Source organism: Siphateles boraxobius, unplaced genomic scaffold, assembly GCF_051911475.1.
Source record: "Siphateles boraxobius isolate OS27281-9 unplaced genomic scaffold, OSU_SipBor_1 6, whole genome shotgun sequence".
Taxonomy (NCBI): Eukaryota; Metazoa; Chordata; class Actinopteri; order Cypriniformes; family Leuciscidae; genus Siphateles; species Siphateles boraxobius.
In genome coordinates this window covers 5,950,718-5,974,920 of record NW_027509186.1, presented here as the reverse complement: position 1 = coordinate 5,974,920, position 24,203 = coordinate 5,950,718, and the positions used below count along the sequence as shown (strand labels likewise).

At 40.3% G+C, this 24,203-nt stretch overlaps 2 protein-coding genes across 2 annotated transcripts in view; both read right to left on the bottom strand.

The window, feature by feature from the left end:
* Positions 1-7,755, bottom strand: part of LOC143715765 (cytochrome P450 2C19-like) — a 42,546-nt gene extending 34,791 nt beyond the window's left edge. Inside the window, 1 exon segment of the mRNA XM_077207506.1 lies at positions 7,355-7,755. Coding sequence (XP_077063621.1) covers positions 7,355-7,690 — 336 coding nt within the window. The 5' untranslated portion in view covers positions 7,691-7,755.
* Positions 7,756-18,161: 10,406 nt separating this feature from the next.
* Positions 18,162-23,222, bottom strand: cyp2y3 (cytochrome P450, family 2, subfamily Y, polypeptide 3). The gene is made up of 10 exons (XM_077207505.1): positions 23,026-23,222; positions 22,077-22,166; positions 21,655-21,817; positions 21,417-21,566; positions 21,172-21,332; positions 20,900-21,076; positions 20,644-20,785; positions 19,423-19,610; positions 19,126-19,267; positions 18,162-18,580 (listed from the first exon to the last, which is right to left on the bottom strand). The coding sequence occupies exons 1-10, from the start codon at positions 23,095-23,097 to the stop codon at positions 18,399-18,401; spliced, it is 1,467 nt and encodes a 488-aa protein (XP_077063620.1). The 5' UTR covers positions 23,098-23,222; the 3' UTR covers positions 18,162-18,398.
* Positions 23,223-24,203: the final 981 nt, after the last annotated feature.

The window sequence follows — 24,203 nt, the reverse complement described above, 5'->3', positions numbered from 1 at the left end:
GGCAAAGTTAGCCAAATGGCAAGATCCTGCTGAGATCGTGTCACAGGTTAACAGGGTGAACTTTAAGGTAAAATTGCTTGATGATCCTGGTAATATTGACACATATCATGTTGAAAAGTTGAAACCCTTTTATGGGGCTGTCCAGCCTTCTCCTAAAGGGGTGGGAGTGTAACAGTTTTAGGTTGAATTCACAGTTACTATTGCTTTTCCGCTACACCAGGGGGCGATGTCCTCAACTTAGAGGGTGGAGGATGCAGATATAAGCAGAGAAGAAATGAAGTTAAAGGGGGAAAAAAACATGGATGTGAGCGGTTGCTCAAGGTATTCATCTGTGGTTTGGTTCCCTTACAAGGGAACTTGAGCTGCGTCGAGACACGGTGGGAACGCCCTGCGTGATTGCGTCGTGAAGCACGTGTATAATCAGTCCATTGGAAAAGCGAGACGTCATAGGCGGGTGACGTCATCGACCAGGAAGCTATAAAGCACCCCTGAAAACAGACCGCGATAGCTTCTGTGCCTTTAGCAAGCGCTCTCTGTATACTGTCCCTGTCTATTTATTGTTGTCTGTCACAAGCACAATATTTCACAGTATTTATCTATATATATAAATTCGCAAATGGATCTGACAGCGGGGTTTGAGACGGCCTCTGCCCTATCTCAGCCTTCACCTGTTAGATCCAGTGCCTTATCTCAGGGAGAAGCACGCGCTGCGGTTTCTTTTCCTCGAGATTAGGCACCAATGCTGCGACTATCCAGCTCTGAGGAATTGGATGTTGCTAGCATTGATGCAGGGGATTATGAGAGTTCGCCGCTTCATACCTCTGTTGATGAGGAGCTTTTAAAGGTTATAACTGGTGCTGTGTCTAAATTAAATATTGACTAGCAAGCCGAGGAATAGCTAAATAAATAAAATGTTAATAAAAAGAATTTATTAGATGAGAGATTCCTTCCATCAAAATCACAACCTCCTATTCGGGGCTTACCGTTTTTTCCCAATCTCCACACTGAGGTGTCGAGATCGTGGAATAAACCGGTCTCATCTCGTATTTTTAATCCTCAGACATCTAACTACAGTAATGTTATGGGTATTAAGCATTATGGTTATATGACAATGACTCCGGCTGAAGAGACGCTTGCGAGCTATCTCTCTCCAGAGTCAGCGTCATCTCTTAAAGCCCCGACGTTACCCACTAAGCCATTAAAAGCCACTCCAGCGCTGGTGGGTGAATCATATATGGCAGCAGGTCAGGCCGCGGCATGTTTACACACAATGTCGATTTTACAAGCATATCAGGCTGACCTGCTTAGGGATATGGACGATTGCGAGGAAGTCAGCGCTGACGCAATTCGAGAATTGCGTCGCGCAACAGATCTGTCTCTCCGTGCCACCAAGGAGACGGCCAAATCAATATGCCGTTCTATGGCAGCCCTGGTGGCCATGGAGCGTCATTTATGGTTAAATCTTTCTGATATCAAAGATCGAGACAGGTCTGTTCTTCTGGACGCTCCGCTTTCTCCTGGAAGTCTGTTCGGCGACGCTATAAATACAGTCGTCGATAGATTTCAGGAGAATAAAAAACAAACAGCAGCGTTCCAGAGGTTTCTTCCTCGCCGATCTAATATCCCTGAGACTGCTGGGCGGGGGCAGTCTCGGCCATCTACTAGCTCCTTACAGCATCGTGTGCAACCAAAACAAAGCGTCGCCACTCGGGCTCCTCCTCAATTCGAGGCGCCTGGGTGGCGTTCGCAGTCAAAGCCGGTTAGAGGAAGGCAAGATCTGAGGACTGTCATCGTCTCTAAAAAGGCTGCGACAAAGAAGAAGTCCTGACGCCGAGGCTATCAGGCTTCTGAGGGTGATCCCCTCCGGGGAGGGACGGTTTCGAGAAATCGTTCCTGCTCGGTGCCCTCTGGGGGGGGCGATTCTCTGAGGACAGTCGCAGCGCTGCCAGTTCGGTTGTTCCCTGCTGGTTCGCCGTTTCAGGGCACCGAGGTGTCAGCGTCCCCATGCGATCCTTCGAGTAGGGTCGTAAAGCAGCCAGTTCAGTTGTTCCCTGCCGGTTCGCCATTGCAGGGCACCGAAGTGGCTGTTCGACTAAATCCAGAGGCCAGTCTCGAGAGACTGGTACCCTTAGTAGATTTTCTGTCAGCGTGGAAACTACTGCCAAATATTTCTCATTGGGTCCTGCATATAATAGAGCGGGTTACAGAATTCAGTTCGGTTCTCGTCTGCCCAGATTTATGGGGGTCCTCCCAACCGTGGTGGACCCCGAGCAGGCTCTGGTTATGGAGCAGGAAGTGCTGACTCTTTTACGAAAGGGGGGCTATAGAAAGGGTTCCTCCTCCCAGCAGGGAGTCAGGGTTTTACAGCCGGTACTTCATTGTTCCAAAAAAGGATGGGGGGTTGCGCCCTATTCTAGATCTGCGGCAACTAAACCGCACGGTTCGAAACTCAAGTTCAAAATGCTTACACTCAAACAGATCGTGTCACAGATTCAGTCCGAGGACTGGTTTGTAATGATAGACTTGAAGGACGCGTATTTCAATATTCCATCCATCCTCATCACAGGAAGTTCCTGAGGTTTGCTTTCGGGGGAGAAGCATACCAATATCGGGTTCTTCCGTTTGGCCTAGGTTTATCACCCCGCACTTTCACGAAATGCGTGGATGCAGCTCTGGCTCCCTTGAGACTCCAGGGCACCCACGTGTTGAACTATATCGACGATTGGTTGCTCAATCCGAGCAGACGGCAGTTCGGCATTGAGATGTCGTTCGGATCATCACGCGGCGATGCCTACGTGCCTTGGTCATGTGGAACAAACCTTGGTTCCTCGCCCAAGGCCCAGTGTTGGGGGCTTCTTGTCGACGCATAACGCTATCGACGGATGCTTCCCTCACAGGTTGGGGGGGCGGTCATGAGTGGTCGCTAGGCGAAGGGTCTTTGGCAGGACCATCTTCTTCCCTAGCACATAAATCGTCTAGCAATGATGGCGGTGTTTCGAGCACTCAAACACTTCCTGCCAGACCTGAGTAGTCACCACGTGCTTGTCCGTACGGACAACACATCAGTGGTCTCATATATCAACCATCAGGGGGGTCTGAGGTCACGACATCTCTGCAAACTGGCTCATCAGATCCTCCTATGGGCCCAAGGGAAATTACTGTCTCTCAGGGCAATTTATATCCCAGGGAATTTAAATCAGGGAGCGGATATCCTGTCGAGGCAGGGGCTGAGGCCCAGGGAATGGAGACTTCACCCCGAGGTGGTGATGCTCCTTTGGGAGAATTTGGGTCAGGCTCAGGTCGACCTTTTCGCATCGTCAGATTCAACACACTGTCCCATGTGGTTCTCCCTCACGCACCCAGCTCCCCTTGGGTGCGATGGTGCAGGTGTGGCCGAGGCTACACCTGTATGCTTTTCCGCTGATATCTTTGCTCCCAGGAGTTCTGGAGAGGGTTCGCCGGGAAGGGGCCCATCTATTGTTAGTAGCCCCTACTGGCCGGCCCGAGTTTGGTTCTCGGACCTAGTGTCCCTTCTAGACGCCCCTCGATGGAGATTCCGATCAGGAGGGACCTTCTGTCCCAAGCAGGGGCCATGATTTTTCACCCTCGCCCCGAGCTGTTGAAACTGTAGGCCTGGCCCCTGAGGGGGCTCAGCTCATAGAATCAGGTCTCTCGACTGAGGTCGTGGAGACCATACTCCAGTCTAGAGCTCCCTCCACGAGAAAACCACCTTGAAGGTGTATGTGGTGGCTATATCTGCTTACCACACCCCTTTGAGTGGTGCTTCATTAGGGAGAGATCCTCTTATTACTCGTTTTCTCCATGGTACCCTGAGGCTGAGGCCTGCATTGCGCAATAGAGCACCAGCCTGGGATCTGGCCATTGTACTGGAAGGCTTGGCTTTGGCTCCCTTCGAGCCCATTGAAGAGGTTTCAGAGAAGTTCCTTACTCTAAAAACTTTATTTCTCTTTGATATTTATTCGATCAAGAACATTGGTGATTTGCAAGCCTTGTAGGTTGCTCCTTCATGCCTAGAATTTGCACCTGGCATGTTGAAAGCCTTTCTTCACCCTAGGCAGGGCTATATCCCTAAGGTCCCTAATAATGTGATGGGCCCAATTGTGCTGCAGGCCTTCTGTCCTCCACCTTTTAATACACCAGATCAGGAAAGACATCTGCCGTGCCCTGTTCGGGCGTTGGATGTGTACGTGCACAGAGCTGCCCTCTGGCGTAATTCAGATCAACTATTTGTCTGTTTCGGGTCACCTAGAAAGGGTAACCCTGCTTCCAAGCAGGTTATGAGTAAGTGGATAGTCGAGGCTATTTAACTTGTCTATGAAGCGGCAGGTCAGCCATCACCTTTGGCTGTCCGGGCCCATTCTACCAGGAGTATGGCTGCCTCTAAGGCTTTGTTGTCGGGGGTTTCCCTCAGTGACATCTGTGATGCGGCGTGTTGGTCCTCACCGCATACATTTGTGTGATTTTATGGCTTGGATCTTGGCTGGACTCCAGGTTCCAGGGTGCTTGCTTCTTAGTGTCATTAGGGACTTCACACAGGACAGGCATTTGCTACTATGGTGTTGTGGGTATGGTGTTCCCACCGCGTCTCGACGCAGCTCGAAATCCCCTGATATGGAACGTCTCAGGTTACGCATGTAACCCTGGTTCCCTGAGAGGGAACAAGACGCTGCGTCCCCCTGCCATACTCCCTGCATGCCTGAGATCGACTTGCTTCAGCTTTTCAGAAGCTGTCGCGGTCTGTTTCAGGGGTGCTTTATAGCTTTCTGGTGGATGACGTCACCCGCCTATGACATCTCACTTTTCCATTGGACTGATTATACACGTGCTTCACGACGCAATAACGCAGGGCGTTCCCACCGCGTCTCGATGCAGCGTCTCGTTCCCTCTCAGGGAACTAGGGGTTACATACGTAACCTGAGACGTTTTTGACGAGAAATTGTGGTTTTCTTTGCTACTCATTTAAGCCTTATGTTCTAATTGAGCACATGCTAAAGTCTTGAGACAAGTTTCTCTATTGGACTGTTTTATGCTAAGTTCGACCGCTTAATGTGCGTGGGAATTATCAATGGATTATTGACTGAGTTTGTAGTCTTCGAACTGCTTAAACCTGTGGAACTTCTTGTGGATGTATATTGACTGAAATCATCATGCCATCATTGACTTTGAGAACGCTGGACTTGTGACAAGCGATGTTGGAAACTCAGGTTTTTCTATCATACAAACGATTGAACTGATATGTAAATATGGTATGTTTTTGAGTGAAGGGTGAACACGTTTGATGTTACTTGTTCGGCACTTAAATATAATCACTGCAGAACTCAACGGATGGTACCCTACCTCTTTATAATGATTTCGTACTATCTCTAGAATTTCAAGATGGTATGTTACAAGTGTCTAAATAAAATAATGTTTCTAAAGTCTTTTGATCAGAATAATTTAAGAAATATTTCTGAGTATATTGAAAATGCTGAAAATCGTTTGCTATAGAATCACAGGGCTGCTGTAATCAACAAGGCCAATCTAACTCTCTAAATGAGTTCAGTGATTCAGGTCAAATGATGATAATGTCAAAACATAACCAACACCGCCAGATCACCTTTTCTTTTTGTTCATCTGGCAGATATAACTCAGTTACAGCAGCCAAACTAAATCTAATGTTAATAGCTTAAGGGTCGAGAGCCCGACTAAAGCAAACACTGATCATCAAAAGGTGGCTTAAAAAATGTATTTTCTCCTTTGGTGATTCTGCTTGGTAACATCAGGTGTCTTCAATAATGGTCAATCATCACTCAATAAATCACTTAACTCATTAACTTTAACGCTCATATTTTAACACTTTAACACTCTTTAGTCTGGAGCCAAATAAACTCCCAGGAGAATTAATTTAACACTGGAGTTTTTGCTGAACGTGTTTTTGAAGGTATGATGAAAGAAAGAGAAATAAGAACACAAACTAGAACTTTCTTCAGCCACTGCCTTAGATTAAATCAATTGAAGAAATTACATTAAATATCTCAAGATCTCATTAGAGGAGGATTAAACAACAAAAACAGCATTACCAGCTTCACTTATTACTAACCAGACTGACTTTATTTCTGTCATACGTCTACAGAAGTTCTTATTGAGAACTAAAAGAGATTTAGATGTTGATGAATGATTGGTTCATTTGAAGTTACCATCATGGGAACGTTCTTATAACAAAAATCTGTTACCTGGGATAGAGCCAATCAGTATATGGGGATGATTAGGAGGCCATGATGGACAGGGGCCAATGGGTAAATTTGGCTAGGATGCCGGGGTTAAAACCCTACCCTTTTTCCAAAGAACATCGTGGAATTTTTAATGACCACCAAAGAGTCAGGACCTCGGTTTAACATCTCATTCGAAGGACTGGGACAGGTTCATGTTTGTAAATAGACTACTCTCTGATAGCAACTAATACAATATTGTTGCTCCTCATTGTCTGCTTACGGGTGGGGCTAATCTTGCTTTTGGTTCAGCAGACTTATACGTTGCAGACATTAGAAGCATTTATGAGGACTTGCTCTGTAGTATTGCCGAATAACATTGAGCCCCAGATGAGATCAGACAAGACCCCGGGCCAGTTGTATTTTAGCTATATAAAATATACAGAAAATATCAGTGATGTCATATGGACATGGTTGTCTTTATGAGTGATAAATATTACCAGTGTGAATATAAGAATTTGGAGAATTTTTCCCAGATCAGATCCAACATTATAAAAATTATAATAATAATTTAAAACTATTGAGTGTAATAATAATAATAATAATAATAATAATAATAGCAACTTTATATCTCACAAGTAATCGCTGTGCGACTTTACATCTATACACTTCTATGGTGCAGATAAAAGCCACCAAAGTTAGATGGAGCGGCACAATTCATTTTCAAAGACAGGATTAATTAGAATGCCAATCCTATAGTGAAGGACATTTGATGTGTGCAGGGGCAGTGCCTACTTCGCTTCCATTTTTCAATGTTTGTACCCTGGTCATAGAGCATCACCAACAGTACACATTACAGTATGTCTCTCTTATGTGATTCCCCCTCATGTAGATCACATTCTAATGAATCATACACAGTACAGTGAAAGCAACAGGTATAAATCACTAAGCATCTTGAGGTGTAAAAAAATGTTAGCAAAGTTAAAAAGATCCAAATCTCAAGTTAATTCATTAGTGCAGATGATTGCATTTTGCATAACATCTGCCTAACAATGCAACATCCTTACGATTGTGATTATGATACTTCTCACATGATTCTATTTAAAACATACAATTCAGACACAAAGTCCTGCATTCTCTCTTACCTGCATGAAGCTTTTAAAGGGTGCACGCTTGTCAATTATCGGCAAGTTTCCAATCAGTGGCAGTGCCAGCGGCCCCGGGGGCAAAGGACGTCCACTTGGCTTTCTTTTCCATCTGACCAACACCAACACAGCCAAGACTAAAACCAGCACCAATGAGCCAGAGACTTCCATCCCTCTTCTCCAAAATGTTATGTTCAGTTCAGTTTTTTCTTTACATCTGTTTTTGCCAGTGGCTTTAAAGGTTTTTATTTGCGCAGTGAGAGTAGAACAAGAAGGAGGGGGCTGGTTCAAGCCGGAATGGGACAGAGGTGATGAATGTGAAATACTTATACACATTAACCAGGGTGAACACTGATATATCAGCCCAGGAATGGGTGTGATTAAAAAAAAACCTAGAATGTAAGAGCCATAATTGGAATAATTAAAACTTAACACTAAAAGCTTATGTGTTTAAGTATTTAAATTAGTTTAGATGTTATTTATGTACATTCGTTGAGCACCCCCCCTGTTTAAGTTGAAATATTTTGCTCTGTTTTAGTATTGGAACTGTCTTTATCGCCTTTAAGAATTGACGTCCCCTTTAAAAATTGCGCACTTCCTCAAAGAACGAAAGAAAGACGGAGCAAAACCGTCAAAAAAAGTTTTTGACCGGACTTTATTTATTGTTTAGTTTCTGTTTGTGCACGATCTTTCAGTAAACAAATTAAACTTGAACGAAGACCAGAGTCAAATCTTTGCCCAAAATAATTACTGCTATTACAATGTAAATTCGATCCCTGAATAGTGATTTGATTTCAAATCATTTTAACTAAGGCTACCAATCATATGTATTAATATGAATGGTAGAATATACAGACCTTATTACTGTAATTGTCTAGATTGGAAATAATGTTTAATCTGACCTATATTAAACCATCTCTCTCTCTCTCTCTCTCTCTCTCTCTCTCTCTCTCTCTCTCTCTCTCTCTCTCTCTCTCTCTCTCTCTCTCTCTCTCTCTCTCTCTCTCTCTCTCTCTCTCTCTCTCTCTCTCTCTCTCTCTCTCTCTCTCTCCCTCTCTCTCTCTCTCTCTCTCTCTCTCTCTCTCTCTTCTCTCTCTCTCTCTCTCTCTCTCTCTCTCTCTCTCTCTCTCTCTCTCTCTCTCTCTCTCTCTCTCTCTCTCTCTCTCTCCTCTCTCTCTCTCTCTCTCCTCTCTCTCTCTCTCTCTCTCTCTCTCTCTCTCTCTCTCTCTCTCTCCCTCTCTCTCTCTCTTCTCTCTCTCTCTCTCTCTCTCTTCTCTCTCTCTCTCTCTCTCTCTCTCTCTCTCTCTCTCTCTCTCTCTCTCTCTCTCTCTCTCTCTTCTTCTCTCTCTCTCTCTCTCTCTCTCTCTCTCTCTCTCTCTCTCTCTCTCTCTCTCTCTCTCTCTCTCTCTCTCTCTCTCTCTCTCTCTCTCTCTCTCTCTCTCTCTCTCTCTCTCTCTCTCTCTCTCTCGCAGTATATTGAAAAATATAAGCACTAGTTTCCCATATATGGAAAAGTATTACGTAATATATTGCATTATATTTTGCAGTATATTCCCATATATTTTTGTTCCATAAGGTTGACTTGACTTAAAATGCAGTCTTGTGCATTTTTCAATCATTGTCATCAAAATTGTCGGTATAGTTTACATCAGGTAATACAGAGTGGCCTACACTGTTATTTTGATAGCATGACTAAGCATTTTGACTTGTGACAAAAGGACTTGTCATTCTGCTAGCACTGATATGTTCATTGACATAAATACTGAGTTTTGAGAGATGAACTATGGGTTTGGGCAAGGTACAGGCTTTTGCAGATAATCCATTGTGTGGTGCTGTTTGAACGAATTGTTTGGAGAAATCCACTTACTGGTTAACAAATCTTAAGGATGATTCAAGAAATGTACTAAAGCAACTGAGAAAAACTGTAAATATTCATCATGATCTATTCTAGTGCTGTGAAATTGAGACAATTTTACTATATATTAATACATATAATACTGTTTTTGTCTTCATTTATAAATATTTTATATGTATTATTCACAACGTTTTATCCTTTATTGTGTATTTATACATATATTGCACATACATGTTCCCAGATAAATGTGAATGTAAGTTCACACATATACAGTATATACACACACATTCACAGAATGCGTTACAACAGATTTCTAGTTGACTGTTAAAGGAGCCGTATGTAAGATTGTGGCCAGAACTGGTACTGCAATCATTTGTATCCCCTCCCCCTCCTCTCTGACTCGAGGTTGCCAGATAGGCTGCAGGATACAGCAGGAACGTAGGCTGCTTCAAGAAGCTTCCAATGACAAGTGACGAGTCCTACACAGTACTTTTTTTCTCCTGTTAATTATGTTTATGCTTCAAATGAGAGATGTTTTGCAAAGTAATTATATATAGCCTATCGCAAAAATGTACTAATGCCGATTAGCAAAATATAATCGTAAAGATGTAAACTCGTATGTGACAGTACATTGTTAGAACAGTAGCTGTTAGTCTAACTTGTGACGGTAGGTATCTGTCATTAACGTAAGTACAAGTGCCTCTGTCACTGTGTGTAACCGACATCAAAGATACAGCTATTCATTTAGCTGACGCTATAAGTGAAAGCGACCAGCTGTATGCAGTACACGTCCATAACGCTAAAATATGTGATGTGAAAGATTACATGCATGATAAACAAGTAGGCTACAAAACGCTCCAAGTGGGACAAATTATTCACATCATAGGCTACAATGTGCTTTTCGTTGGTGTTATGGACATTAGAAAAGGTTATTTTACCGTGCAATTGTGCCTAGTGCTTCCAAAACCAACACTAACTTAGTGCATAGCCCAAAAGGTAGAGAATGTTTATTTTGAGGTAGCACTTCTAGCTACTGCTCTCACTTGTTTCAGCCTGATTGAGACCTCAGTTATGATTTAATGTTACTTTGCACGAACATGCATAACTTTGTTCGACTGTCATGAATATTTGAAATGTCCATTTACATTAAGTACAAGTTAGCCAAACATAGATGAATCTTACCTGTCCAGGAGAAAATTAGCGTCGGTCTTCAAATTCTTCTCCGTTTTCAGCCGTCTCCATCTTTCAAAGGCATCTCCTATACAGATCCTTGTTTTATTTCGGACTTTGTCACGAAGTATTTCGGATTCATAACAAGTTTTTTTTGGTTTTGCAACGTTAGACATTTTTTTTGTCCGATTCCTAGGCCTACATTCAGCAGCATAAAGTTTACAAACTAATATACCCTGCTGAGGAGAAAGAGGATGAGAAGGAGACATGCACTGTGTGAGGGACCAAGCTGGCAGGCATGAGGAGTAAAAAATAAGTTTCCAAAAAATATAGAAGTTTTTATTTACAAAACAAAAAATACAACTAAGTTACAGAAAAACTGAAAGTTCTGGGCCCATAAAAGAGGTCAACTTAAACAGAACAAAACAAAGGCTAAACACATGAAGTAACTTAACAGACCTACTAGACTACTTCTTCTTCTTTTCAATTTTACGGCGGTTGGCATCCAGCTTTTTGGTGCATTACCGCCCCCTCTACTCCGGAGTGTGGATCAGATACAATAATTACAAAACATCATTGTCCATTCTCTTTCCTACTCTTACATAACCTTAATTCTCTTCATATAAACACTCACATACACAACAAACTTTATTTATCAATTAAATCCTATTGAAAACTCCCGCCTCCCTTAAAAAAGACATCAATATTCTATTCTGCGTCCCATTTACTGCTCTTAATAACCCTTTTAATGTAATCTCTTGCACCCCAATCTGCCTCGACTTATTCTTCATCACCTGCCTCTGCATTTCATATCTCCTACACCTCATAATTATGTGCTCCACTGTCTCATCTTCTTGACATCCCTCACACAACCCTGTCGGGTGCTTCCCTATCATCTTTAGTGTTTTATTCAGCGAACAGTGTCCCAACCTTAACCTCGTCATCACAGCCTCTTCTCTCCTATTCCCACTTCCCACCCTATCCTCTTTAACATTTCTCTGAATTTGGTATAAGTGCCTCCCTTTCTTCTCTCTGTCCCACCTCTCTTGCCACCTTTTATTTATTTTCTCCCAAATTATGCTTTTAACCTCTGCTTTACTAATATTAACCTGCATTTCTACATTCCCTTTTGTTAGCGCCCTTTTAGCCAGCCTATCTGCTATCTCATTACCTGTAATACCAACATGTGCTGGAACCCACATAAATTTAACCTGACATCCCATATGACTTAATCTTGTATTTAATTGAAGTACTTCATACAGGATATCTTGCCGAGCTTTTGAATGGAATGACCTTAAACTTGCCAAAACTGATAAAGAATCAGAGCATATTAAAACCTTTCCCTGTCTTACCTTTTCCACCCATTGCAAAGCACTTAAAATTGCCAACATCTCTACAGAATATACCCCTAAATTATTAGATGTTTTTATACTCATTTCTACTTCTTTCCCTGGAATTGCCACCCCAAACCCTGTTTCTTCCGTCTCTGGTTTTTTAGCACCATCCGTATAAATCTGCATAAATTCACTATAGTTTCCACCTACTCTGTTATTAAATATACTTTTCAGATTAACTTCTTCCTTTCCCTTCCTTTTTTCCTCAAGCACATACCAGTCTACTTCAGGCCATGTCATCTTCCAAGGGGCAATCTCTGGAAAAACTACCGTAGGGCTTATTCTAAGATTAAATACTTCTAACTCTTTTGCTACATTATTTCCAATCCGACCAAAGTTTTCCTTTAACTTTCTTCCATTTTCCCAGCAATCCTGCAATACTGCTTTCGTGGGATGCGAGTCATTATGGCCCTGCAATCCAGCCCAGTAATTAGCCATCAATTGAATCCTTCTTAATTCCAGTGGCAGTTCTCCCATTTCCACTTGTATGGCAGGTACTGAAGACGTTTTAAAAGCACCACAGCAAATTCTTAAAGCTTGATTCTGAATAACCTCCAGCCTCATTAAAAGAGACTTAGCTGCAGACCCAACCACTATACTACCATAATCCAACACTGATCTTATTAGAGCCACATATATACTCTTAAGCGATGACCGACTGGCTCCCCACTCTCTTCCTGTCAAACATCTCATCACATTAATTACTTTTTTGCACTTGTCTTCCATTTTCTTTATATGTTCTGCAAACGTCAACCTTGCATCTAAAATCACTCCCAAAAACTTAATGGAACTTACCCTCTCCAACTCTCTCCCATACATCATTAGCTTAACTTCTTCCTGAATTCTTTTCCTGGTAAAAAAGACTGTCTGAGTCTTTTCTATTGAGAACCTAAATCCCCAGTCATAAGCCCACTCTACCACTTTATCAATTGCTTTCTGTACCTTCCTAATTGTGTACTGTATGTTCCTTCCTCTTTTCCACATTGCCCCATCATCTGCAAACAATGATGTTCCAATATCTTCTGAAACATTTGCAAAGACATCATTTATCATTATAATAAATAACAAAGGACTTATCACACTTCCTTGAGGTGTCCCATTCCCAACCTCATATTGACTTGACACTTCTGCCCCTATTCTAACTTGAATTTTCCTACCAAACAGAAAATCTTTTATCCAGTTAAACAAATTCCCACCTATCCCTATTTTATCCAACCTGATTAATAGCCCCTCCTTCCACAACATATCATAAGCCTTTTCAATATCAAAAAATACTGCAACTACAGTCTCTTTAATTGCTTGTGCCCTTCTTATTTCAGTCTCTAATCTCACTACTGAATCCATTGTATTCCTTCCCTTCCTAAAACCACTCTGACAACTTACCAGTAATCCTCTTTTCTCCATTTCATACGACAATCTCTCTGTTATCATCCTCTCCATTATCTTACACAAGTTAGATGTTAAAGCAATTGGTCTATAACTTATGGGTTTACTTGGATCTTTGCCAGGTTTCCTAATTGGAACCACTACTGCTTCTTTCCATGCAACTGGCAGTTTTCCCTCCTTCCATATCTTGTTAAAAAGTTCCAGTAACTTAAATAGTGATCTTTCCCCAAGGTGTTTTAACATTACATAACATACCTGATCCTTTCCTGGAGAGGTAGGCTTTGCTCTTTTAATCGCTCTAACCAATTCCGCCAGAGAAAAAGGCTCATCAATGTCACTACCAGTCTCTTCCTTCCTATTTAACGCATGCATATTTTGATTTAAAGTTACTGACCTTCTCCTTCTCTCTTCTTCTGATAAATTTTCTGAACTGTGTATCTTTGTAAACGACTTTGCCAATATTTCTGCCTTTTCTAGATTGGTGACACCTATCTCCTCCTCTAATGTCAATACTGGGTACTCCCACTGTCTCCTATCTCCACCCATCCTCTTTATCATAGACCATACCTTACCCACCGGTGTTGACCTTCCAATTTCACCACAAAATTTACTCCAACTTGCCCTCTTTGCCTGCCGAATAGTTCTTCTCACTTCTGCCTGTGCTTTTTTATACTGAATTAATGACTGCATGTTGTGATCCCTCTTTACTAGTTTAAACGCTTTATTTCTTTTCCTCACTGCCTTTTGACACTCTTCATTCCACCAAGGCACCAATTTCCGATTACCTCTGTTTTTCCCTTTAGGAATAGCTTCTTCCGCTGCCATTATGATTGCTGACGTAACTTGGTTACTTATCTCCTCTATACTTCCTGCTGTTTCAATCCTAGTCATTATTTCTTCACTCACCCTCTTGAATTGATCCCAGTCTGCTTTTCCAAATATCCACTTTGGGATCCTTTCTTCTACCCTTATTTCTTGCCTCCCACCTACTCTGCATAAAACTGGGTAGTGATCACTACCCAGTGTAGTTGTTAGCCATACCTCCCATCTAGTATTTCCAGCCAAAGTGTTAGACACTAATGTTAAGTCTAATGCAGATTCCATTCCTGTTACTAAATTTACCCTAGTTCCCCTTCCATCATTCAGACTAACCAATTCTCTTTCATCCATCAATTCTTCAATTATCTTACCATTTGCATCTGTTTGTTCTCCCCCCCACACAGGGCTATGAGCATTAAAGTCTGCACACCAAATTACTTTTTGTCTATCCTGACCTTGAATACTTAATAAATTATCAATCATCAGCCTTTTACACGGGTTATAGTAGTTAATAACACTTATCCCCTCCCCTCTTTCCCACACCTCCACCGCTATATATTCCTGCTCATCTCCCATTTCTATTAACCTATAAGTCAATCCAAGCTTTATAAATGTTGCACACCCACCTCCTCCTCCATCAATCCTATCTTTCCTTAACACAGTGTATCCATGAATTACAAAATCAAGACTTGGTTTCAGCCAAGTTTCCTGTATACACATCACATCTGGTTTCTCTTCCAATTCATTTATGAAATGCTTAAATTCTTGACCATTCGCCATTAAGCTTCTAGCATTCCATTGTAAAAGAATTACCATTAAAATGATTAACCAACCCATGACGCTTCTTGACTTGACTGAATAGTAAGGTTCTCTCTTACTTCTTCCCACGTCAGTCCTACCAGTCCTAAATGATTAACTGCAGCTTTAACTATCAACTGGATTTTTTCATTTTTTGATTTAACTTCTGCAGTGCTATTAATCACCCCTGCTATGAATGTAACTAGATCTCTTTTTTCCACATACATTCTTTCATTGGTTCTTTGATGTTGTACTTGTTCTTCCACAACTTCTGGTTCTCTCATTACATATACCCTCTCTTTTGACACTCTTACAGCTTCAGCATAGGATATCCTTTTCTCCACTATTATCTTTTGAATATTAGTCTCCCGTCTCATAATTTCACAACCTCCATATGCTACATTGTGGGCACCTCCACAACTGCAACATTTTGGTGGAATCCCTGTACCACACTTCCCATATTCATGATCTCCTCCACATCTAGCACACCTTCTCTCCCTATTACAATTCTTTGCTGTGTGCCCAAATCTCTGGCAGTTAAAGCACCTCATCGGTTTTGGTACAAACATCCTGACTGGATAACTCATAAAACCCAAGAATACTTTCTTTGGAACATGTTCTCCTTCAAATTCTACTGACACCGATTCACTATCTCTCATCACTCCTTCCTTTGCTGATTTCAATCTTTGTACATTAAGTACTTTCCCTCCTTTAATATTCCTTTTTAATTCTTCCATGCTAACACTTATTGGCACCCCCGTTATCACTCCTATGTTTCCACCTCCCATCCGAGCTCCTACCCTTCCCGTATTTTCCACCTTGCATTTTCCTATCTCTTTAACTTTTAGCGCTTTTTCCATTTGCACTGCATCAGCACATCTCACCAATAAATTGCCATCATTTAGAACCTTTGCATATTCGATATCCCCTATCTTGTTTGCCAGAGTTGTTGTTAGCACTAGTGGGCTAACTTTCTTCATGCTCCCCTGGTTCTTTTCATTAAATCTTATTATGACTACATAATTTTCCTCTCTTCCTTTTTGAACCATACCTTGCCCCTCTTCTTCACTTTCTGTATCATTATCTTTCTCATTTCTGACTCTTTTATTCCCTTTGGTTCTCTTGTCACTCATCCGTCCCCTACTTTCTTCCCTTTCTTCATCTTCTCCTTCATCATAATCCATATTATTCCAGCCACCTACCTCTGATCCATTCACGGAGCAGTCGTGCTCAACCGCCTTTTCAAAAAAAAAAAAAAAAAACAAACAAAAAAAAAAAAAAAACACTGTAATGTCAGATTTACACACAGCAGGTGTATCTCCTTTCAAATGTTTAACCAAACACTCAGTCTTCTTCGTGGCCACCCCTCATAGACCTCTATGCTTGTCCTGCTAAAGTACCACTGGAATCCCTTCCTCGACCTACTAGACTAACACATGGGGGAAAGTTATATAGTGGCTGATCAGGCCATTCTGACACAAAAGGGGGTAGACAAACACATAATATAGAAACAAACCACAATAACTACAACACATGTTAAACCAATGCTACCTAATATGAACTAAAGATAAATCAATTAAATAATCATAACAACAAAGTATAACTAGCAAAGAAAAGAACACAACTCAAAAATGAAATACTCTGCCACCCCCATGATTTGGGAAAACATGGCGCAGTCCAATCATCCATTCCCCTACTTAAACAACATTGAGTCAGTTGAAAGTCCTTTTGCCTGTCGCCTGTCAGCCAGAGAACCCCCCACAGCAACTCCCCGGAACTGGTAACTCAAAAAGAAAAGTATTAATTTCACAGAATGTAACTTAAAGATAAATGAACCTAAAATTAGCCAAATTGACAAAGTTAACTAAATGTGTGCACCCAAATGGAAAACTAAGTCAAATAACTAATAAAACTGTTTTTAAAACTAAAATGTGTCCAGTTCTTTATATATTATGTGCTCAAAACAAATGAAAGAGCTACCACCGTGAGTTGTTTCCATGTGTGGCTGCTAGTGCAGCCCTCACTCGCTGAATATACAGACATTTTCTTTCTTAAAACACCAGCTCGAAATTCAGGATGAACTCATATAGTCAGCCTAATGGTGCACAGCTTATTAAGCAATCATTATTTATTTAATAATTATTTAATAATTTATTATGTATGTGCGCATTAAACTGTGCCTATTATGGATTTTTGAAAATGACCTTTCATGTAGTGTGTAACTCAGCTATTCATTTCCTTCTCTGTGGGCCTCGAGTCAGTTAACTAGTGTAACAGCGTAAGCTTCTGTGTTGTACGTCACACGCATCACACACATGACCAGCGTCGGCCAATAGTGAGCCTACGTGTGACGTACAACACAGAAGCACTACGCAATCACACTACGTTAACTGACTCGAGGCCCACAGAGACTATTTTATAAAGTATAAACTTGGACTATTTTAACGATGTCTTTAAGAACTTTTCGGGGCCGGCAAGTGTCAATCCCTTAAGAAGCCTATAGAGGAGTGATCCAGCTCTCAGATTTAATCAAAAAAAACTTAATTCGTGTTCCGAAGATGAACAAAGGTCTTACGGGGTTGAACAACATGAGGGAGAGTAAATACTGACAGAATTTACATTTTTGGGTGAACTATCCCTTTAAATGCAGGATTCGCAAACCACTTGCTCTTGAAAGGTGGTGTTCAAAATACTTAGTTTTGAGTTTTATATTGTGTAGGTTTCCTCCTAACTGGTTAACTCACATTATTACTGTCTTACTTAAATACTTATGCTAATAAGTTGTGGACCACTATTACCTAAAACTGTGTCTATTAATGCATATTGTCTGTCGTTCTCTCTACTTTGGGGAAAGATTAAGCATGGAGCAAGATTTGTTTTACCAACGTTTATGTTACATCAGTCATTCATGCGAGAGCTCAGCTAATGTATGAACTGTTATTGATACAGTGTTCCCCCATGTTCACCGCAATAAATTAGAAAAATACTCTGTAAATAAATCAGTACAAGTAAAATAATCGGTTTGTTGATGGACATGTATGACATGTATGTTAATGCTGATGGTTAGGAATTACAGTTGCAACATCTCATAATGTTCCTCAAACTGAGTTAGCGTATCACTGAGAAACGTCCTGCTCGAGTCGTCCTTGCGATGGAGGTTTGGGTTGAATAACTAGTTCTTTCAATGTTTCATCATCGCACTCGCGCTCGGATTGATATGGTAAAATCGACTGTTGTTTACATTTAAAGTTTAATTTATGCTTGCAATCTTATGTACTCTTTTACAAATCTTACCTTGTGCATGCGATTCTTTATGGCATCTTATTACCTTCATAAAGTTCCCTTCCGAAAGGGAGTACATCAGGGGAAGCACTGCACTATAGTATTAATGTAAGAATGAATGCTTTTATTTTACATTAATGCTTCTTATTTTACTTTACATTAATACTTTTCAGTTTTATTGTGGTAATTTTGACAAAATAGGCATCAAAAAATCATATATGCAAAAGATATATCCTTTGATCAATTTGTACTCCGTGCTTATTATGGCCACTCTCTCATATATACAGTACTGTATGTCCACATTCTTGTCAATTGAGACAAGTAGCAATATCCATGTTGTTCAGCGGGGGGAGGCAATGAGCTCATAGAATCGAGGCATGTTGATAAAGCTGCTGAGTTCAGGACTGGTGTCTATGCCATCGGGACCCTTTGGACTACTGAAGCTGAACCTCTGAAGCAGAGACACGATGAACAGAAAGAGCTCCATACGAGCCAGAGACTCACCCACACAAGAGCGTTTACCTGCAGAGATGCAAGACCAAATAAAGTTATTCATGTTATTTATGATATAAGTTTCAGTATCACAATTTTGAGCTGACAATTTGAAGCTATTCTCTGATTATATAGGTCTGTTTAAAACTTGATTTAAAAGGTAAAAATAAATTGATGCAAGGTTATTCATGCTGTGAGTGAGTGTTTGCCCCTGGTAAACCCATAGTTTGTAGGGACAATATCTAATTTTCTGGTCCCCATGAGGAAATAAGTGTATAAATAATACAGGATGATGTTTTTTGAAAATGTAAAAATGCAGAAAGTTGTGTGTCATGGGCAGGTTTAGGGACAGAGTTAGTGTTAGGGGAGAGAATATACAGTTTGGACTATAAAAACCATCCTGCTCTGGAGAGTCCCCACAAAGATAGTAAACCAAACGTTTGTGTGTGTGTGTGTGTGTGTACTGAAATGTAGATAAGAGTGCACTCAGTCCCACAATTCCAAACTCATTTACAAAGCTAGAAAGATAACTTTGATTAACTCTGGATTGGCATGAGAGACTTTACAGAGATTACCTGCAGAAAAAGGGAAAAAGGCTGGATTATTTTTAAAGTTGCCGTTGACATCCAGAAAGTGCTCTGGGTTAAATGTCCAAGGGGTATCCCACTGTGCCTCATCCCTTAGGACAGAGTGCAGCATGGGAATAATTACTGTGTCCTGGGGAAATAAAATACATTCACAATTACACAAAATATCCAGATTCAACACAATACACCAACTAGAGATTATTGGGAAATATTTTATGCATTTTTTCACAAATCTAGTAATTTCCAAGATAAGAGGAGATGACCATTGTATATGTTCATTGTTACCTTTGGTATTACGTAACCTCTGAACAAGATGTCATGCGTGGCATAATGGGGAACATTTAGTGGGGCTATGTCCATATACCGTTGTACTTCATGAATCACAGCGTCAGTGAAAGGAAGGGACTTCCTGTCATCCATTGTAGGGATTCTTTTCTGTCCAATAACTCGATCAATTTCCCTCTGAATTTGCTCTAGATCAAATACACCAAATATTCATTGATTAAAATTATTATAAATGATCAATAATAAAAAAAAAGACAGATTATTAGTACAGAATACTATCGCAGTTACACCATGTCTACACCAGACGAGAGCAGCATGACAAAAACAAATAGAACCCATTATAATCAGCGATGCTGTCTACACTGGATGCGATGCATCACAACAAATTCCCCATGGTAAACTGATGCCCCGTTCTATTTCTGACTTAATTTAAGCGCTCACGCTACTTCTGATATGAAGAACAAATGGACTTTCTATAGTCACGTTGACACGTCCGGTGTGGACAGCTTCTAGCTGTTGCGACGTGACAACGGTCGAGGGGGAGATGCACACACAGTGTTAGGTTAAAAATGTATTTCTTGTATTAGTCCTGACCCCATGTAAAGCTTAAATCACACTACAAATGCAAGCCTTTTTTCACTCTGATATTTTAGACAAGAAATGGAATCATGTACTTCTATTTTTATTATGTGTTTGATAATGTTAATGTTCGACTTTTTTCTGACGTTCTGTCAAGGGTCTACAGATGAAAAATAGCCTTTTGGGCAAATTCTGGCACATTTACAACCCTGTTTATTAATGTGCACTGCCCTTGTAAACAAATTAACTTAAAGTTAAGTCCAACACTCTTGTAGTATGCACATCTGTGTGAAAAATGATGATACAATAAATTGCAGACTTGTTTAAACTTGTTTGAAATCTGGTGGATTATTCTTCATGTGTGTGCACTGTACTGACAAGCGAAAGAGTAGCAATGAATAAAAGTGAAACTATGAGACTTTGGTTGTGAAAAAGTGCATTAGAAAACAAGATATAAGTGGTAGCAAAAAATAAAACCAACATCTTAGTCTTAGTAAAAACTGTCTTATCTATATTTTTGTGTCGTGTGCACCAACACAACACAAAATGAGAAAGTGAGTAGAACTGTAAGTGAGTAGAACAGTGATTCTCAGTCTTGTAGTGTGCACTTAGCTTAACAGCAAGAACGTCTTACGAACATACCCTGTATGTGGGGGTGTTTGATCATCATCATCAGGGCATATCTGATAGTTGTGCTTGTGGTCTCTGTACCAGCTACAAACAGATTTACAACAGTCGCCAACATGTTATCCTTGTGGAATTCGGTGTCAGGATTGTGTTTCTCCTGCCGTAGCACACAAAGAAACAGAACAGGAATTGTTTACATTGTCTAAGTAAATGCTGAACAATGTGTATATAGGAGAGATAAGAGAAAAGAAAAGAAACAGCCTTTCTGTACCTGTTTGAGTCTGATAAGGAAGCAGTCAATAAAGTCCTTCGGGTCACTGAAGTCCAAATTCTGCTCATGTTCCTTGATCTTTGTCATAATGAAAGCTTTGATGTCATCTATCTCTCTAATCATGGTATGATGACTACCAGGCAATAACTGCATTAGTTTAGGGAAGATGTTGTACAGCTGTTGGGGTTGAGAAGATAGTTAAGAAGACATTCACACAGGACATGGTCTTTGCATACAAAAAGCGAATGCCCACTTTTGAAACTTCTGCTTACCTGGCCCCAAGGGCTGCTGACAAAGCGCACAAGTCTGGAGATGATCTGGAGCAAGTGCAGGAAGCTTTTGTCATCATAATCAAAGCGCTGCCCAAACACCAGGGAACAGATCACGTTGGACACAGCCCGACTCAGGAAGAAGTTTGGGTCAACTGGTGTCGCTAAAGGAGAAAAACACTCAATGTGTAACACTGCACTTGTACTGAACTCATGGGATGCAAATGTCAAATGCTCTCTTTCCTCACATTTGGTTTCTTCAAAACTCTTCAGCAAATGCCTGCTCTCTTCTTGAATCCACTGTTCCATTCGTTTGCGTCCCATTCCAAAATCCCTCAGTGTGGTGAGAGTGAACCGCCTTAGCTGAAGCCAACGATCTCCATTACTGATGGTCAAACCTACAAACATTTTAGAGAGATCGAAATCTAGACTGAACTCCATAAAACTGACAACATCTGTCTTTGCCACCATAAACAATAATCTCACCGTAGCCTCTCAGAATTGTGTGCATAAAGGGAATGGGGGCTCTGGCTTTAAAGTCATCTGCCTGGTCCACAAGAGCCTCTTTCACTGTATCATAACCGACCAGAACCACCATTTTTTGGGGTCCGAGGTACACCGTCATCACAGGCCCATAGGTTTTACTCCACTGTTGGGAGAATAGAATTTACCATTACACACCAGTGCAAACTCATCAGGTGTTTCTGAGTATTTCATACTATATGCAATTTGCTAAACTAAAACCAATGTTTCACAAACAACAATGAAATCTCTCTATGGCAGTTTTATTCACCAAAGGCAACTGCATTTTGAGGCACTGATAAACATCTGCACAATATTCAAATGCAATGCCATACAATGCCCTTCAATTCATGTGCTAATATTCAGAAGTACATGATCCTGCTTACCTTCATGAAGCTTTTAAAGGGTGCACGCTTGTCCATTATTGGCAAGTTTCCAATCAGTGGCAGTGCCAGTGGCCCCGGGGGCAAAGAACCCTTATGAAAAGAAAATATATTTCCCCAAAATATGAATGATCCATATATGAAATGGTTTAACAGTATATTTGAAAATATACAGAATACAATATATTGAATAATACATAAGGAAATGCCACTTTTCATACATTGAATAATATGTGACAATATATTTACTAATATATCATAATGTAATTTTATACTCAGTAATACACTATAATATATAGATGGATTAGATATGGTACAGCATGTGTAATATATTGCAGATATATTTACTCATGCAAGCATAAACACATATATAGAGAAATATCTAATCTAATTTATTTCTTATATTTTATAATTATTTGCATTATTAATATTTCTTATTTTTTAGGTAGGTAACAAAAGCACAAGCACTACTGCATTTTCTAAAGCATTTATTCAAGAGACTATCACTGTACTGAGAAGTACTCAGCCATCACTTTCTAAATATAGTATTTACAATCTTAATGTTTTTTGGCCAATCATCAACCGAACCATAGACTCTACTCTTCAGCACAATGGTGACCCCAAAAACTCAAAAACATCAAAACCTTTCATTTTGTGAATGTGTGTGTATATTTGTGTGAACATACATTCACTTTTATATGGAAATATGTATGTGCAATATATGCACACAATAAAGAATACAACTTTATGAATATTACATGTAATGCTATTTTTGTCTTCATTTATAAATATTTTATATGTATAAATATATAGCCATATATGGTCAATGCATATTGTAGTATATTGAAAAATATAAGTACTAGTTTCCCATTTATGGAAATATTTTATGTATCACATTATATTTTGCAGATATTCCCATATATTTTTGTTCCGTAAGGGAAAGTCCACTCGCCTTTATTTTCCATTTGACCAGCACCAACACAGCCAAGACTAAAACCAGCACCAATGAGCCAGAGACTTCCATCCCTTTTCTCCAAAATGTCCCTTACAGTCCACTAGCCCAGTTTATATCTTTCTATGTCCTTCTCCCAGTTTCATGTTCTGTATAAAGTGGGACAGAGCAATAAGAGGTGGTTCCAGTATGAGTGGGACAGAGGTGAAGCATGTGATAAAAAACCTGCTTGTGCACTTTAATCAGAGCGCACCATAGATCTTTCTCATTGGTTGCTTATGCTGTTTGTTTGTTTTTTAATTTCTTCTTATGTACACTGTAAAAAGTAAGCATGTACAGTTGTTGCTTTAAGGAGGTATTTTGATTCTTTTTGTAATCGATTAATCGAGTAATCAGATATTTTTTTTCGTGTGTGTTTTATTAACAGAATAGTTATATTAAACTTGTGTCTATTTCAGTTAAAGCTGTTATAAGTTATATACTATAAGTTATATAGTATGCAAGTTATAAAGCTATCTCATGTGAATTTTCCTTTAAGAAGTTATAATATAACCACTCTAAGCATCTAAGCATATTTGTGTATTTTGGTAGTTTAACCCTGAAGAAGAGCTGTAACGTGACTTCTTGTTGAACACGCAGTAAAACTGACGCACTTTTTGTTCCGTGCGTTTTAGCTGAAAAATGAGTACTCCGAATCTATATTAAAAACCAACAGGCTGGGGACTTTCATTTTTTGTGGTTGTTTGTAACTATTTGGCAGACGTGAAATACAAACCATGTGCAAAGCAAAGACTGCAATACAATATTTGTTCCTCCTTCACGTCGCGGTGTGTACAGTGAATGCATGCTGAAATTATTGTTGCGTGGCTACATAAAAGTTTAAGCATATGTGATGCATTGCTGCAATTGGTCTGACTGGCGTGTGTGTGTGTGTGTGTGTAGGGGTTCTTTTTTTAGGCTATACTCTCTTGCAATTGAACCTGATATTTACGTTTACTACTTAAAAATGTCATCAAAGCTTAAAATCATATCTAGTCAAACCGCATCACGACATCGCTACAAATACATATGGGATTAAAATCAGCTAGTTGTCGTCATTGTACAGAGCCCCTCCCCTCTCCGCCATGTTGGCAGGATTACCGCGGCAAAACAATGATAGCATGATTGTTTACGTGTGT

Excerpts from the sequence above, each read along its gene's own strand:
- cyp2y3 (XM_077207505.1), bottom strand. The coding sequence starts at position 23,097 with ATGGAAGTCTCTGGCTCATTGGTGCTGGTTTTAGTCTTGGCTGTGTTG. Across the intron at positions 22,167-23,025 it reads TGGTCAAATGGAAAATAAAG|GGTTCTTTGCCCCCGGGGCC; the intron begins GCGAGTGGACTT and ends TCTTTTCATAAG. Across the intron at positions 21,077-21,171 it reads TCAGCAGCCCTTGGGGCCAG|CTGTACAACATCTTCCCTAA; the intron begins GTAAGCAGAAGT and ends CAACCCCAACAG.